The sequence below is a fragment of the Nomascus leucogenys genome, chromosome 19 (assembly GCF_006542625.1).
Source record: "Nomascus leucogenys isolate Asia chromosome 19, Asia_NLE_v1, whole genome shotgun sequence".
NCBI lineage: Eukaryota > Metazoa > Chordata > Mammalia > Primates > Hylobatidae > Nomascus > Nomascus leucogenys.
This window is the reverse complement of record NC_044399.1, coordinates 23,268,805-23,287,024: the sequence shown is the minus strand read 5'-3', so window position 1 is coordinate 23,287,024 and position 18,220 is coordinate 23,268,805. Positions and strand designations below refer to the sequence as shown.

The 18,220-nt window shown below is 36.0% G+C and overlaps 1 protein-coding gene across 2 annotated transcripts in view; it reads left to right on the top strand.

The window, feature by feature from the left end:
• The window catches only part of ATAD2B (ATPase family AAA domain containing 2B), a 180,800-nt gene extending 162,954 nt beyond the window's left edge, over window positions 1–17,846 (top strand). For both annotated transcript variants that reach the window (XM_012497764.2, XM_003270569.2), the window contains exons 23-28: window positions 624–746; window positions 4,220–4,357; window positions 8,440–9,123; window positions 11,771–11,898; window positions 12,210–12,338; window positions 14,421–17,846. In XM_012497764.2, coding sequence (XP_012353218.1) covers window positions 624–746; window positions 4,220–4,357; window positions 8,440–9,123; window positions 11,771–11,898; window positions 12,210–12,338; window positions 14,421–14,462 — 1,244 coding nt within the window. In that variant the 3' untranslated portion in view covers window positions 14,463–17,846. The remainder of the gene's footprint in view (window positions 1–623; window positions 747–4,219; window positions 4,358–8,439; window positions 9,124–11,770; window positions 11,899–12,209; window positions 12,339–14,420) is intronic.
• Window positions 17,847–18,220: the final 374 nt, after the last annotated feature.

Sequence of the window (18,220 nt, the reverse complement as noted above, 5' to 3'; positions counted from 1 at the left end):
TGAAGCAGAGGCTCCTCTTTTAGTATCATTTTAAGTATAGTTTACCTGGAACCATGTTTATGCTTTTCTCCTGGATCTACCTACAATGTATATACCATCTTGTGCCCTTTAGCTTAGAAAGTCTCTGTATTTCTCTGTTTTTGTCACATTTAAAAAAATAAGTCACCTTTAGGATATATTGTATTCTTTAGCATAGTTTTGACCAATGTCAACTTAGGAGAAATTTAAGATTTTTTTGAATTCCTAATATTAATCTCTGACGACTCTGGGGCTGGGCATTTGGTAAATATCCTGTAAATACTTTTTAAATTTTTACTGAAAATCACATATTTCTGTTTTCAGAAATTTGAAACCATGTATCTGTTTCTTGTAATTCTCCAGACTGCTTCAGAAATGGTAATAGGTTTAGTCCTTCAAGGTTCTTAAAGTATAATTTTCAGAGAATTACTAACTCGACTGAGTAGCTCAGTGTATTTATTTTTTTATCCATACTTTAAATGAACTTTTTCTCACCTAGCAATGCTTTTTATAATTTTGTTTGTATTCTTTTACTTTTTAAGATGTCCTTTGTTAATGTTATTTTATTTGTTTCTATAATAAATATATACCAACTTTTTTAACAGATAAAATAATTAGGCACAGGGCTTGTACCCTGAAGGACACTGCACATGCTATCATTGCAGCTGAATTAGATCCAGAATTTAATAAACTTTGTGAGGAAATTAAGGAAGCAAGAATAAAAAGAGGTAAGTTGTAGAAATAAACTTGGTACTGAAGCCTAGTGTGCTCTGTTCAGGCCAAGAGTCCTTGAACGATGTTTCTTTAGGATTGCTGGTATTATGAAAGTAATGTATTTAATGTATTTATTTAATTTCTGATACTAATGCGTTATGTAAACTCTCAAAGATATTTTACAACTTTACCTACTGTGAAAGTTTTAGTGTGATAGTGCATATTACAGAAATAAAGTGTTTCTTAGTGAAATTTGTTTTGTAGGAGTATCTCTTTTTTAAGAATTGATTTCTAAATGGATTTAGATATTAGATATGAAAAGGTTTTATTTTTCATCAGTTTACTTTCTGGTACTTTAAAAACATGTTTAGGTATACTGTTTTTCCCACCCTAGTGAAATTTATATGCAATTTTGTTATTAGAAACACAGAATTAGCAATTGTAGTTTGTCGATTCAGTTTATAATCTTGTCCTTGAGGAACTCACATTTTAGTAGGAGAGAGAGAAATGTAAAACCAATCAAGTACAGTGTGTTGTATGCACTGGTTGAAGCATGTTCAGAGCACAGAGATGAGACCTCCCAGTAGGGAACCCAGCATTTTGATCAGAGTAAGGAGTGAATATAGAAGTGTTCTCTCTAATGGACTAGGGAGGCAGTGACAGAGGAGGAGGAGGTGTATTGCTCACAGAGAAAACAGTAGCATATGTAAAGGCACAGAGGTGTGAAATAGCTTGATGTATGTTAAACTGGTATTGCTAAAGAAATACAGAATGCTGGAAATAGGGCTCAAGAGGTGCAGGGTCCAGAACACAAAAATTATGAAGAAACTTTTCTTCTACCTTTTTAGAGAGCTCTTCCCTGACCACCTAATCTGATAGAGGCTTTGGTAGCATTTGAAATTATATTATTTGTTTTTTGGTCATGTCCTCCTTATTTAGGATATCAGCACTTTGAATGTCTTGTTTATATCTCTACTCCAGTCCCTAGAACCCTGTCTGGTATAAAACAGGTTTTTGGTAAATATTTGAATAAATCAATGCCATGCTAAGGAGCTTGTAATTTATCTTGTAGATCAGTGTTTTCAAAAATGTCTGCCTATTACCCACTTCAGCTTAGACCTATGAATTAGATTCTCTGAGAATATTAAGACCAAGAAATCTTTATTTGAACAAACTATCCAAGAGTTTTTTTTTTTTTTTTTTTTTTTTTTTTTGAGGCGGAGTCTCGCTCTGCCGCCCAGGCTGGAGTGCAGTGGCGCGATCTCGGCTCACTGCAAGCTCCGCCTCCCGGGTTCACGCCATTCTCCTGCCTCAGCCTCTCCGAGTAGCTGGGACTACAGGCGCCCGCCACCACGCCTGGCTGATTTTTTTATATTTTTAGTAGAGACGGGGTTTCACCGTGGTCTCGATCTCCTGACCTCGTGATCCGCCCGCCTCGGCCTCCCAAACTGCTGGGATTACAAGCGTGAGCCACCGCGCCCGGCCAAGAGTTTTTATGTACACTAAAGTTTGATAGCCATAGGCAGTAGAAATCATTGAAGGATTTTAAGCAGTGAAATGAATTGGTCGAATTGCCTTGGCGGGAAGAAGTAACATGGTTTCAGTGTGCCAGGGTAGGAAGATGAGGGATCAGTTTAAAATCTGTTGGAGCCCATTTGAAAATGGTTTGGCAATTTCTAAAAAATTAAACATGGATTTATTGTATGACCCAGTGATTCTACTCTTAGGAATCTACCCAAGAAAAATGAAAATATATGTCCACATAAACACTTGTATGTTCATAGGAGCATTGATTATAATAACCACAAACTGGAAACAACCCAGATGTCTGTTAGCTGGTGAATGGGTAAAGAAAACATAGGATACCCATATAAGCACGTACTACTTAGTAATAAAAGGGAACAAAGTACTGTTACACAGTACAACATGGATGAACTTCAAAAACATGCTGGCTGAACACGGTGACTCACGCCTGTAATCCCAGCATTTTGGGTGGCAGAGGTTGGAGGATTGCTTGAGCCCAGGAGTTTGAGACCAGCCTGGGCAACATGGCAAGATACCATCTCTACAAAAAAGTGAAAAATATTAGCTAGGCGTGGTGGTGTACACTTGTGATCCCAGCCATTTGGAAGGCCGAGTTGGGAGGATTGCTTGAGCCCAGAAGGTTGAGGCTGCAGTGAGCCATGTTCATGCCACTGCAGTCCTCCCTGGGTGACAGAGCAAGATGTTGTCTCAACAAAAAAACCCCAAAACATTATGCTAAGTAAAAATAGCCAGACCCAGAAGACTACATATTGTATGATTTCTTTTATATAAAATTTCTAGAAAAGGCAAGTCTATAGAGACAAAAAGTGGAGTAGTCATTGCCTGGGACAGTTATCTAAAATTGGATTGCTGTGGTGATTTTACAGTTCTGTACATCTACTAAAAACTGTTTATTGTACGCTTAAAACAGGTAATTTTTATGTTATATAAATTGTATCTCAGTAAAGCTGTTGGGGAACAAAAACCTGTTGTAATAGTCCAGGGTTTTAATTAATGAAGTAGGAAGGGAGTTAGAAGAGATTAATATAAGTGAGATGTAGCCACAGGGATGGAGAGCACTGTGAAGTGAAGGAAGAATAAAAACTGGCCGCCATATTACTGGTTGAGTGGCTTAGTAGATACTAATACTCCCAACCTAGATAGGGAATATATAAGAATGAACTGTTTTGTTTTGTAGGGAAAGATAAACCAGTTATCTTTAATTTGATCTATCTTTAGGAAATTCAATTGGAGATGTGAAGTAAGGAGTTGTTTATATGGATCAGAAGTTGTATATCTGGATCAGAGATGTTTGGGCTAAAGATACAGATTTGAGAATTATTATATAATAGTAATCGAACCTGAACACAATGATACTTCACTGGGGAAGTTAGAGTAAGAAGAAAAGTGGTTACAGAGAGAACCTGGAGAAAAACCAACTTAAGGATCACATAGAAGGAATAAATCTCTAGTGAAGAAAATTAAGATAGAATGATTAGTCTTAGGAATATAATGCAGGACAACCAAACTGACTGCAGTGTGGTGCGACAGGAAGCAAATAGCATTTTGAAATAGTTCACGGGAATGGGGTTTAGTAGCCCAGTAGACTGTTGTACATTCTAAGATGGCAGAGGTCATTATTTTTGGATAATATATAATCTTATTGTTCCACAGTCATAATAATGTAAAATGTGCTCCTTTGTGAATTAAAATGAATAAAAATAGGGCCCCGTTGGGGATTAAGTGTAAACATGGCCTGCCAGATTGTTTTATTTTTATGATTTTATATCTAAGTTTCTTACCCATCTTAAAATAAAAGACACTGCTTTCATTAGAACTGCAAACTGCCCAAGTATAATTAATGACTTTAAAACTCAGTTTTGTATTTGAGGTTTTTTTTTAAACCTTTTGGTTTATGTAGCTGGGAATATTTAAAGAGGTATTGCTTATCTTCCGCTTGCAGGCTTATCAGTAACATCAGAACAAATAAATCCTCATAGTACTGGAGCTCGGAAGACAGAAACTAGAGTCGAAGAGGCATTTCGGCACAAACAAAGAAATCCAATGGATGTGTGGCACAACTCTGCAAATAAATGTGCATGTGAGTATTTGAGCTCATGTTATCCAGTAGTGAGAACAACTGAGAATGATGTAGATATGTTAGGAACTGGGTACAAAACAAAGTGCTGCTGTTTTCCCATAGCTCTTTTAATCTCTTTTCAGAGGTGAAGAAGAGCTTGTGGAGTAAATGCTGAATCAGAAATATATTTCTTTAACTTTATTTGTTGTTTTCTATCCCTTTTCAATATTATTTCCTATGACAATTGAACTAGGCTTGAATATTTTCGGTTTTAAACTTTGGTTTTTGGATAGCCATGTGGAGCCGGTAGAATTTTTATCTGTCCCTGTCCTTATCCTCCACTCCTTGTGCACTATGCAGGATGTTCTCTTTAGGGTGGGAAATGGACACTCCCGCGTGTGGGTGTGTCTGATCTGGCAACAGGAAGTTGATTTTTCTGAGAGACTATTTTGTGTTCAGTTTGAAAAATTGGCACAGCCTTCTTTTCTTTGTAGTTTTTGTGAGATGTAGTTAAAGGGAAAATTCGGAGATTTTTTTGTGCTCATTCATGTTGATCTATAACATTTCCAAAAGACAAATGTTAATAAACACCGCATCTTTCTAATAGAGTCCTTCTGTTTCACTAAAGATAGCCTTCCTTGGAAGATACATGCTGTTTTTCTGGTATAAAGATGATAATCCAGGTTAAGTATCCCTTATCCAAAATGCTTGGGACCCAGAAGTGTTTTGGATTTTGTTTTTTTTTTTGGATTTTGGAATATTTGCATTGTACTTAGTGGTTCAGCATCCCTAATCCAAAAATCAGGTATCTGAAATGCTCCAATGAGCAGTTACTTTGAACGACATGTCAGTGCTCAAAAAGTGTTGGAGTTTGGATACTCAACCTGAACTACTCTGTCAGTAAAGCTAGCTATAATATGTTCTTTCACCAGTGGCATTGAATTTGAATGAATAAACTATACCCACCTTTTTAAAGCTTGCCCCCTTTTGGTAAGTGGCATTTGTATATGAGAAAGTTTGAGAAAGGACTTAACGATGCCTTGAAACTGATTAAGCCTATTTGGCCTAGTTGTATTTCAGATCATGAGTTGGATTGTGTAACGTAGTACTCTAATTTAAACTTTGAAATTCCTTACATTCTATGCATCTGCTACAAATATTTATGAATGAAAATGCATTGAATATTCACTTTAAGAAGTTTTAAGTGCCTTTAAATATTTTTAAAACTTTTTGAATCTACACATATGAGTTTTGTTTTCTCTTACCAGTAGATGGCATATGCGACCCATAATTTTTCTGTTTTACATTAACTTAAATAAGAAACCTGAATGTCCCTAAGGCATAGTTGCTTTCCTAAGGCCTTAGTTTTGGAAACAAACTCAGTGACGCTATAAAAATTGACTCTAAAGATCGTGTCTCTAATGGACTTTTCACACAGAGCACCCCGATGAAGGAAGTGGTGTGTGTGTGTGTGTGTGTGTGTGTGTGTGTGTGTGTGTATAAATTAATTAATTAATTTATTTATTTTTTCTTGAGACAGAGTCTCTCTCTGTTGCCCAGGCTGGAGTGCAGTGGCTCAATCTTGGCTCACTGCAACCTCTGTCTCCTTGGGTTCAAGCAATTCTCCCACCTGAGCTTCCCAAGCGACTGGGACTACAGGCGCCCACCACCACGCCTGGCTCATTTTTTGTATTTTTAGTAGAGATGAGATTTTACCATGTTGGTCAGGCAGGTTTCGAACTCCTGACTTCAAGTGATCTGCCTGCCTCGGCCCCCCAAAGCGCTGGAAGTACAGGCGTGAGCCACCATGCCTAGCTGGAAATGGTATATTAAGCATTAGGTCCACAAATACTAATATATACTCTTGCCACATGCCAGGTACTGTGAAGATACATCAGTGACTAAAACAAAAATCTCTTCTTGTGGAGCTAATATGATCTGTTTCTCTTATTTTGCCAAAATTATACCAACCATTAGAAATAATTATATAAGGAAGAGAAAAATACCTCCAGTCCTACTTCCCAAAGATTAAGAACATTTTCTCTTACTGTATTAGCCGGGTCTGTCCTGGAGTAACTTGCTTCAGCAGGGCTCCCAGCCTTTGCTTATGTACTACATGTCAGGTAGTTGAGGTGACTCTTGATTGAGCAGAGTTCAGCTTCATTTTGTTCTAGTTTCATGGCTTAGGAAAGAAAAAGGGAACCTATTGTACTTTCAGTTACGTGGTTGGAGAATAAGAGAGGTTATGGTGTCAGGAATGGCTTGTCAGGTAGTAAAAGCCTAATAGCGCTAACTTTCAGAGTCAGAGCAAGCTGGATGCTTTTTATTTTTCATATGGACTAGATTAGTTTTTCTTATAGCTAATGGGATGTTTACAAATGCCCATCACCTGAGCCTGTGTACCAGATTTTAACAGTAGATTAATACAGAAATTTTCTTCTCCATGCTAATTACCCTGTAACTTTAAATTATATAAATAGAAATTAATAGGGGAAAAGAATGAAGAGTTAGTGCTAACAGGATTACAGTTTTGAAGGAAAAATACATGTTGAGCCAAATGACTAAATAACTTGAATTTTGGAGATGATTTCAGAAACCTTTAGAAGATATATTCTTAGGTAAGAAAGAAGAGTAATATTTATAACTAAATTTATCTATTTCTTGTGAATTTAGAGAGATGCAGCAGGGATTAAAGATGAAAGGATTAAATAAGTATGTAAATACACTATACACTGTTGATAGATTCTAAATTCGTATTAAGCAGTGTGAATATAAGAAACAAGGGTTGTCATTAAAAGACCATATTCCTTTCTGTCTCTATAAAGCAATTTTTAAACTACAGATTAAACAGGCTACAGTTAGTGATTTCATATTTATATTTTCTTTAAAAGATATCTTTGCCCAGGAAGCTTTTCAGCTTTGATGTATTAAACATATATATTGTCTTTTTTTAAGTTAAAATTATTACGTTCATAACCACAGAAAAAATGAATATTTTTATTCTCTGATACTTTCAACAAACTAGTATTTAGAATTTGGGGTTAGATACCAGAAGTGATTCAGCTCTAGCATAAGTGGTTTGCTTTAATAATTTTTGTATTTAAGTGTTCTGAAGAACACTTAACTGTATTATGCAAGTGTCCCAAATTATAAAATAAAAGTTAACTTTTTGTTTATTTAAGGGACAATGAGGTAGACTTGCTTAACCATCTACCTCAATTTGATACATATGTGAGAAATTAAAAATTCCAGGGTCCATTAATACCTAGAGGCCCTCGCTGCCTACTCATAAAGCTCATGATAGTTTCTACCATCTAAGAGTATAGTCCTTACAACTTTTGTAGGCCTCCCTTTTCACATAAGGGACCAAGTATTTATTTTCAGTGTTTTGTTTATGTTGTTGTCGTTGCCTTGATAGCAGAGGGCTTAGTTTTCCTACATATTCTCAAATAACTTTGCAAGAAATTGATGCTGCTAGGTGAACTGTTTGTGCTAGAAGAGATTAACAGTTGGCTCACCAAATTGTCCAAATAGCCTTTGTAAGGCATCTATCCATGGTCATACCTAACTTTGGGTGATTCCTTTTTCTGGAAGGAGAGGTTTCTTTGTGAGGATACCCTTAAGTGTTCTGTTATGCTATATTGAATCATGTCTTTGTTTTCTTTTATGATTTAGGAGCTACCTTTTGCTAGCAAAACATCCACCTTCCTGGTGGAAATCCAGGGCTTTGGCCCAAACTTTCTCAGCCTGGTAATGTGGTCATTCTTTAAATGTGTGTATTATATGCGTGGCTTTTGGATGTTGAAAATTTAGGAACAGTAGTAAAGTAGGATCTAGGATAGTAGAAAAGATTAGTGCTGAATAAACTCATACAGGAAATACATTAAAAAATGTTTTATTCTGCAGAGTTCATCCCTGACTTCATATCCATTCCATTTGTAGGTTGCAAGGATTAGTCAGCATGAATGTCAAGAGCTAAGTAGTTTTTGTTCGTGTGTTACATCAGCATGGGTTTACTTTCTTTTGGGTCCTGTTTAATAAACATGTAAAATTGGTATTGCATTCCAAGTTCTACATATCTTTTTTCCTTCCTTGTAAAACAGTTCGGGTTCGGAGAAAATCAAGGCGGAGATCACAGTGGGGTAAAGGAATTATTAAGAAAAGGAAAGTTAATAATTTAAAAAAAGATGAAGAAGACACCAAATTTGCAGACTATGAGAACCATACGGAGGACAGGAAATTATTAGAGAATGGAGAGTTTGAGGTAAGCACTGACTGCCATGAGGAAAATGGAGAAGAGACTGGAGACTTATCTATGACCAATGACGAATCATCCTGTGACATCATGGACATGGACCAGGGGCAGAGGCTTAACAATGGAGCAGGCACAAAAGAGAACTTTGCATCTACTGAGGAGGAAAGTTCAAATGAATCTCTACTGGTCAACAGCAGCAGTTCCTTAAACCCAGAGCAGACCTCCAGGAAAGAGACTTTCCTTAAAGGAAATTGTCTAAATGGTGAGGCTTCCACTGACAGTTTTGAAGGAATACCAGTTCTGGAATGTCAGAATGGCAAGCTTGAAGTAATTTCTTTCTGTGATAGTGGAGATAAATGTAGTTCTGAACAGAAGATTCTTCTGGAGGACCAGTCAAAAGAAAAACCAGAAACTTCGATTGAAAATCATGGAGATGATCTTGAGAAACTAGAGGCACTGGAATGTAGCAATAATGAGAAGTTAGAACCTGGCCCTGATGTGGAGGTTAAAGATGCAGAACTGGATAAAGAAGGTAGAGCTAATACTTGAAAAATCTTCTGAAGGTTTAAACTCCAGAGTTAATTCGTTGCGTATTTTATCTGGTTCCCAGTAGTAATAGTTGGTGAATAATTATACCCCTCTGAGAATCTGTTAAAGTTTTCATCCCGTTCTCTAGAAAAGCACACACACACACAGAGGCATGCACCAAATTTTGCTGTAAGTTTCAGAGGGTGTATCATTTCGAGTGCATTGCTTTACTGGCCACTTACTCTTCTGCCTCCTGCCTGATTATCACCCCTAGCCTCAGGGATTTATGACTGAAAGCTGAGTAAATCCACAGGTGTTAAGAAGATGGAATTCCAAGAAGAATTATTGGCATGGGCTGGGTGTGGGCAGAGAAGACTTGGTGATAATAGCATTATGATATATTCGGAAGAGTAATATAGACCTAGATTAAATTACCACTCTTGTTCATTATAATCATGTGACTTTGAGCTCATTATTTACACTCTCCAAGCCTATTTATTCATCTAGGAAATTCAACTTCAGAATGGTGTTGTTGCAGGGATTAAATAAACCGTGTATTTTAATTGCCTCTCATGGTAACTGGCACATACTAAGGTATATTCATTCCAGGCAGTCATTATTAGTTGAATCCAAGGGCTGTTCAGTCTAAAAGCCTTCATTGCTTTGTAAGTCCAATAGTGGAGGAAAGAAGCAGAGTGATCATTGTCAAGTTTACCTTGTTGTCAGGGAATCAGAGTACTCTCCCAGCTTCTGACTTCTTATGGCTACATGATTCATTTAAGAAGCAGCAGAAAGAGGGAGTTAAGGGTTTCCAGTCTGTCTTTGTTTATCATTATTCTTTAGCTCATAGCAGGGTCTGGGATGAGTTGATATCTACCCTGCTCAATATACATTTCCTTCCTGCATAGGTACTCTTATAGGAGGCCATCCTGAAATTATATTATTTTCTCTAAATTGTGTGGAGTGGAGTACACAGCTTCAGCCTGGGATTTGGGCTATGTGGGAAAAGTTTTTTTTGTTTTTTGTTTTTTTTTTCTGCCAGTATTTTAAGTCCTTTAGCAGAGTTAGGAAGCAGGAAAATATTATTCAAAGTCTTAAGAATTCCTTTATGGATAAAGAGAAATTTACTGTTCTTAAATGCTACCTGTTAAACATTTATCTTATTCTTCAATATTTAATGCTAAAATAGTTTTCAGAGCAGTATTCATTCTGGGCTATCAGATAGACAGAACTTTAAAAATATGTTAAAGCTAGGGTTAAGTAATGAATATAACAGCGTGGGAAAAGTGGAGAAGGAATCTGGTATGAGGCCGAATGGGTGGGGATAGAGGAGTCTATTTTAATGCTGATTTCTATGAGATTTCCATAAGCGTGCTGAAAAAGGCTTAAATTAACATTGTGTTCAGTTGGTGATCTAAACACTGTAAAGATAGTTGTTGTGTAAAAGTTTGACCTGAAGCTTTCATTTGGAATTATCAGGACAGTATCCTAATCTGAGTTTTCAGGCCTCTAGAAGTCCATGGATGTAGTAATGAGGATCAATATGATTTTAACTAAGCTCCTAGCATATGGTAATTGAACTATGAAGTCTTTCACATTAAAAGCAGCCTGAAATATAAAATTTCTCTGATATATCATGATACATGTTTTTGAAGGCAATACTTTGGTTCTTTTGCTGTTTGTTTTATAAAGCAGGCATTGAGAAGAAGGATGAGTTTAAAGACTTGGGAATAAGAAATAAGAGGGCTGATGTAGGATGGAGGCGGGTCCCTGCATTGAGACACTTAATAAATATGTTCTCCTTAGTGTCCCTGACATGGCCACATCCTGTATGAAATTCTGAAACAGTCCAAGTTTGTCTTTGTGTTCCTTCCCCTCACTCACCCTCCTCTTTAGAGTAGTCCTACTTAGGGGAGCACAGGGCTCCATGGTCTACCCACCCTTTGTACCCCTCAGAGTGCCTGGGTTCGTGAAATTATGCTTAGCCACCATAAAATTTCTGTTTGTTTAGTGTGGCTGGTCTCAGCAAAATGTGAGGAGGAAAGTAATTAGATTATACTAATTTACTCTAAGGTAGGAAAGAACACCAGCCGTATTACACTTTTAATGGGTTTATATTTTTAAGAAAAAAATGTTAAACTCTGGATCAATTTCTAATAGAATTTTAGGCAGTGTAACAGGTAAGAAATTTCAGGCAATGCTGAAGGGAATATTTTAGGTTGGGAGGCAAATATGTAGACAGGTGGGCCCCACTTTTGTTAGTATCTGCTTTTCTAGGTTGCTTCCCTTCTTGTGGTTCTGAAAGCTCCCAGTTGTAAAATGATAGCTGTCAGAGTGAAGGCTGTTTGTTAAGTCAGTGCTTAGAGGTGAAGATTGCTTTTATCTTCCTTTTAGTGGATATGCTTATTAGGTGATACTCTAGTATGACTTGGCTTTTTTAAGTTGTAGCTTAGTTTTCTTTAATTTGGGTTACTTAGTCGTACCAATAAAAAATCTACCACATTGGGTTGCTTTAAAAAAAATCACTTAAGAATACACCCTTCCTCATTCCAAAAGGGATTTGTGTGGTAGGTAAAAGAATTTATAACTGCACAAGACTGGTTTTTCTTAACTTTTACTTGCTGCAGTGTATTTTTTTGTCTCAATTATAGGTGCTTCTAAAGTAAAGAAATACCGTAAATTAATTTTAGAGCAGGCAAAAACGACAAGCCTGGAACTGGTTCCAGAAGAGCCATCTGAGCCTGTGCCTCCTCTTATAGTTGATCGTGAGAGATTGAAGGTAAGCTTAGCTATTCCCAGTCAGTTTTAAATGAATGGACGGAGATTTGAATGTATTTGTAGGCAGTTGAGTAAAACTGCTTTAACCCTGAAATATAAATGCCTCAGAGCTCCTAGTAAAAAAGAGTAATGTGTATTTTAAGGAGTTGAAAGATATGGGAATAGTCCAAGATATTCTAAGGGAATAATTTTAAGCCCTCAAATCTTTTACATCCTAGCTTTATGGTGTTTATTGACTAGCCATTTGAATATACAATTTCAGTTTGACCAGTGAAATTAAATTACATTTTATTCTCTTCTGTTTTTCCTTAGAAATTGCTTGATTTGTTGGTGGATAAAAGCAACAATCTGGCAGTTGATCAGCTTGAGAGATTATATTCTCTTCTTAGTCAGTGTATCTACCGTCATCGTAAAGATTATGACAAATCAGAACTTGTAGAGGTAAGTGTTTAGTTTATCTGTAGAATAAACGAACATTTGACTTTACTTGTTCCAAAGAAAAGAGAAAAAAAGTTGTTTTGCCTACATCTATGTCTTTTACCAAGTAACTGAAGAATGTTTTGAAGATTTGAGACGAATCATTAAGAGTTACAGTTTGAAGAATAAAGCCTTTCTGTACCATTGTGTCTCTGGAAAGAAGTAATCTGGGGTTCCTTTTTTTTTGTCAAAACACAGAAATCCATGATTCTAGGGTGGTAAATATGCAGAAATAGTATGTCACAATTCTCTCCCTACTTGCTTATAACTGACGTGCCAATTGAGCCTGTCACTTGGGCTTGTTGGATGTGGTCATGGCCCCACACTCCTTATCACTGCTTCCTAGGTAGCCACTGCCGATATAAAGGCGTTGGCATGGGCAGTGAGACCTATTTGCCATTAATGGTTGGAAGATAACTCAAAAGTCATCTTATTTTAGTCAAATCTAGTCCTATAAATTAGCCATATGAAGGAGTGACTATCCTTTTGCTTAGATACTTTTAGAGATGAGACATTCCCTTTCTAGACAACTCTGAACCAAGGGAACTTCTTCCTGTATAAATATGAGCTTATATCTTTGTTTATATAATTTCCATCATTAAACTACACTTCTGCCTTCTCAGGTCATCTGAGCAAATGTAATCACTCATCTACCCACGAAATGGCTAAATGACTTAATTCAACTCTCTTTGTTGGTTTGCCTGTTAGTTTGTTTATCTGGTGGTCTATCTATTAAATGTTTATTGAGTACCTGCAGTGCCAGATGCTGTGCTGGGTGTTTGGAATGCAAAAAATGAGTAAGACAAAGTCTCTGGGAATATTTTTAGTATATTAAAGATTTATATGTAAAGGGTATAGTTATTTTTCATGTGTAATTTTCTTATTTGGCAATATATGATAAAACATTTAGCAGGAGTGATTTTTGTTGACCACATGGAAGAATTTGTTGATCAGATGATGATCTGTTAATACAGCCTATTAGTTTTGCAGAGATGTAGAATAGAATTTCTTTGGAGCTGTTTAAAGGGAAGGAAAAGGTGCAAGTGTCTTAGATGTATTTGACATTTGCCTACCTGAATAAAATGTGCAGCGTAGAGTTATTCACATTTTTTTTTTTAATTCTAGAACTTCTTTGTTCATATGGTTGCAGTTTTATTAGCTTGAATGCATTAAATACTCACCAATGAAACATCTCAGTGTGGAATCCTAATAATCTAGAGGCCTAGTTTAGGGAGGGAAGGGATTGATAACAGAATCAGCAGTGAGTGGCTTTCATGGTGGTAGTGATGGAAGCCACTCATTCTGGCTCTTTTTTAATCCTGTCTTTTCAGCTCTGGTTGGAGTGAATAGAAGTGGGAACACAATGCATTCTGCTTTTTGGCATAAGTTTCACTATACTGAATGCGTTCATTTTACTTTGGGAGTTAGTGAAATATAATGAGGAAGGAAGGGCTCAGTCTCTGGAGTGAGGCTGCCTGTATTCAAATCCTGATTGTCACCTGTTAGCTGTCAAATTATTTATCCCCTCTGTGCCTCAGTTTTTTTCTCTGTAAAATGGGCCTGATAGTAATACCTTTGTTCAATCTTCAATGTTATGGGAGTTAAAACTATATATATAAATTATATATATATATGCATACATATAAATACAAATATTTACTTATATTTATGTATTTTATATATAGAAATCTCTTAGTAAATATCTGGCATAATAACTTACTCATTAAGTGTTGCTATCATCATCCTTATATTCATATTACTCATATCATACCTCATACTGGTATTACTGGCATAATAAGTTAGTTATTTGTTGAGTGTGACCATCATCATCATCATCCTTATTTGCCTACATATAAAATAAGAGGTACTTGGAAGTATCTAGGGGAGATAGTCTTAATTACCTATGGTATTATAATCAGGAAAATATTCAAAGTTTAACCTGTATCTCAAATTCATTCCCTAAAAATTTAAAGTGAATTCTTCCATAATGAGGAACACTTTTATCTTTCCCTTAATAGATAACATGCATTTTTTTTCCTTTTATAGGAGATGGAAAGAACAGTTCATATGTTTGAGACATTCCTATGAACTTTTCAAGATATGAGTGGTTTATCCTCTCCAATCTGCTCCTCACAGAGCAGTCTTCTGAGCCATTCAATTTCAAATTGCACCAATTATGTGCAGAGCCTTGGTGTAAAGTGCTCTCTCACTCATTCTTTCTCTCTGTTGAATTTGGTGCTATTGTCTCAGGTACCTGAAACCAACCAGCCTACAAGAACCAAACAGAACTTCAGAAACATGTTGTATTTTCCACAAATAAAAAATACAACCCCACAGCTTGGAGATTTTGGTGCTACAGAAACTGCTCTCACTTCTGCTCCTCTTTTTGTGCACTCTCTTTTGGAGACTCCTCTCTTAGGGAGCAGACCAGCAAACAGGAGGAAACTGGATGGGCGCAGTTCTAACTGTGTTGAATTGTTTAAACAGTGGGCAACTTTTTTTTTTTTTTCTCCTCCATTTTACCCCTTTAATCATATTTTTCCCCCATCTGGGTAATGGACTGAAACCTGTTTTAGAGTTGGCTATGGTCTGTTCTGGTGGGAAGCTGAAGAAACTGGATGAAATTAGGTCAGGCTCTTTAGAACTGCCTTTAACGTGCCTTTTTATTCATTTGAGGAAGATAAGGCTAAAAGGATGGGCTGTTTGAAGCAAGTAAATTAGAAATCTTTCTTTGGTCACAACCTTGAAAATAAGTTTTGATACTCTATGTCATTGAGAGACAACCAGTGTTTGGGTATGAAATGCCTGTCTTAAAGCTCAATCAAGACACCCAGTAAGCCACATAATATACTAAAATGGTAAGTTTTCTTGTAAGGTCTGTTTTGGTTTAAGAAACATGTAATAACAACAATGAATAATACACAGTCCACACACACAAAAAAACAAAAAACAAAACTCCACACGTTTTGGTATTGCTAACAATGATGACTAGAAAATAAATAGATAGTGGCCATTTTTTCTTCTGTCAGTGGCAATTTAATAGTTACTCATGTTTGAGTTCCCAGAGAGAAATGGTTTTCATATGTAGTAAATTGTTATTTTGTTTTAAAGCCAGGACTTGCCAAATGGACAGAAAAGAGAGGAATTAATCAGAAGCTCCATAAAATTCATTTTCTGTATGCTTAATTGCAAACGAGCTCTGGTATGGTCCTTGAATAACAGTATTAATGTTTAAATCCCATCTCCTAAGCTTACCTTCACAACTCTTCTTTTTGATTGGAAACCATTTTGAATCTTGTTGAGTGATTTCTGTGAATTGTGTGTATCTGAAATTAATTATGGGTTACTAGTTTTACAAAAACTTTCTACAAATTTGGAGACACAATCTAGGCAGTTGCAACGAGGCAAAGGATGCAGTGACTTTTTTTTATCAGATGATTTTTAAACAAAAAGAAAATTTTGCCGACGAGTTGGCTTGGTATCTTCATTCATTGTAGCCGTTAGCTGCAGGTGTGTCTTTCCAATATATGCAACACATGTAGTTTGGGTTTTAATTAGGGCAAATGGTCTTGGACTACTGCAGAGATTCTGAGCTACCTCAGCTTTTTGTATTTTAGTTACCAACGGTGTTTACAGAGTCCTGTAATCACTTTGCCACTGTTTACATCCTGAAGCTAAGGTACTTGTCTCCTTGTCTCTGGCTCTTTGTAGTGTGCAGAAAGCATACTTTGGCCATAGCCTACTGCAGTAATCCAAAGTGCTTCTTTGCATTTACATTTACGTCTAACGCCTTCTAATTCTAGCTTAATTTTTTTTAAATGCCACATGTTTTCTTTGTACCTAGTCTGTGAAATTTCTGTAATATCCAGTTAGTCATACAAGTCAAGATGCTACCCCTGTAGACACACTGTATTTTTAAGGTGGGCAAGTGCGATTAACGATGAACCATTTTAAAGGGGAGGTTATTTGAAACCTCTAATTTGATTATTGGGAGGATTTTCATGCTTTCTTTAGTATTTATTACCATCATACCGATTCAAACTATTTTATTGTCTAATACATTAGCATTTTGTATTTTGATGGAAATTGTTACAGAATTTAAAGATTTGATGAAATAAGATGTAGCAGATTTTTTGTAGCAAGTTTCTGGTAAAAGGGTTTTTTGCAAGTCTCAGGTTCTTGCTGCACTATTTTTTTTTAAATATTTATTCCAGTTATTCTAATTCAGAAGCATTCTTTTCAAGTAACAGCAGCACTTGTGAAAGGAAAAAAAAAACGCACACGTTTCTTAGTAGGTTACTAAATTTGTACAATTAATTAAGATTTTAGCCATCAGTGAGTTTGAAAAGGGAAATGTATTTATTTTCAGCATTAAAATGCTTCCAAAAGATCAAGTTGCTTTTGTTTGTTTGTTTTTTTAACCGTAATGTAGATGGGGAAATTGGAGGCAACCTCAGTATAGGAACTACCACTTTGAACAGTTTAGGTCTTAAAGAGAAAGTCAGTCTAATGCCAAGGGGAGAACAATGAGCTGAAATTGTACCAACTCCTCTGGCCCTCTTTCCCTCAATTAAAAAAACACACTTACCAGTTTTGCTTATTTTACAGATATCCGGTGTTTCTATAGTTTAAAGCAGCTTGTGAAATTATCTAAGTGGACTCAATTTTGTTTACGTTTCTGTAAGTTTTTCATTTTTGCTGTATAGCATTGGCAAAAATATGTACAAATTGACCTCTGTTCTTATTTCCTATTGTGAGCATTATAAATGGTAAGCTCCTATGTAAAACCTTGCTCTCAGATGAGTAAAATATGTATCACAGCATAGCTCAGCAATAGTTCATGCTCAGCTGTGGGGACCCTGGGAGCTTTTTGAAGATGATGGAACCGCACTAGGGTTGAAACTGATGGCTGTGGAGTTAATTGTGTTTTTGAGCTTGAATCTCACCTGTGATTTTTTTTTTTAAGTGTTGTTTCATGACTTGATTTTTCTCATAAGCCAATGTGTTTGTAGGTTTACTGGATTTTATTTTTAGGGAGTGGGTAATTTCTTCCCTTTTTTGATTAAGTTGGTTCAGCTATGGTGCTATTCAGTAGGTATCTTCAGTGTCAGGTCCCGTAGCTGAATGCCATTGTTATTATAATTATTATTTGTAATCACATTGTAAGCTTGAATTTGGGCTTGTACCTGCATCTTTTGTATTCTGTACATCTGGTTACTTAGACTTTGGGAGTCCCATTTGGTTTCAGTCATGTGTGTCTACTTTGTAGTTTAAGTAGACTTCATCAACTATGGTCTATTTTGGGTTTGTAGTTTTAATTTAGAATTGTGTTAAATTGATGTTTTGCATTTGACTTCATTTTACATTAGTTGAAATAAATTATTTAATTTTTGAATTCTGGAATTTGAACATTTACTGTAATTTGTAATATAACTGCTGTGAAATACTTGAATAAAGATGACAAGAAAAACATGTCTTTCTTTAGCTTAATTATGATCACTGTTGGCTACAAATGCAGTGCTACTTTTCTAGCTGATTTAGACTTTTAGAGAGAGGCATATTGCTGTTTATTAAGCACCCAAAAAGTCGTGTTGTATGTTCCTTTTAGATTTTAAGTACACCTCACGATTTTTTAGCTGAAAGCTTTTTATGTTGAAAAAGTGTGGTTTTAGTTTTAGTTGAAGATTGTCTAAAATATGTTGCATAGAAGCAAATGGATTACTTCTGAGATTTCTTTTTCTAGCTGGAAGACTATCTGATAACATATGATCAGGTCATATGGTTCATTAGTTTAAAATGTTTTCCTTTTTATCGGGTTGTTATCAGCATACTTTGTACAGTATCAC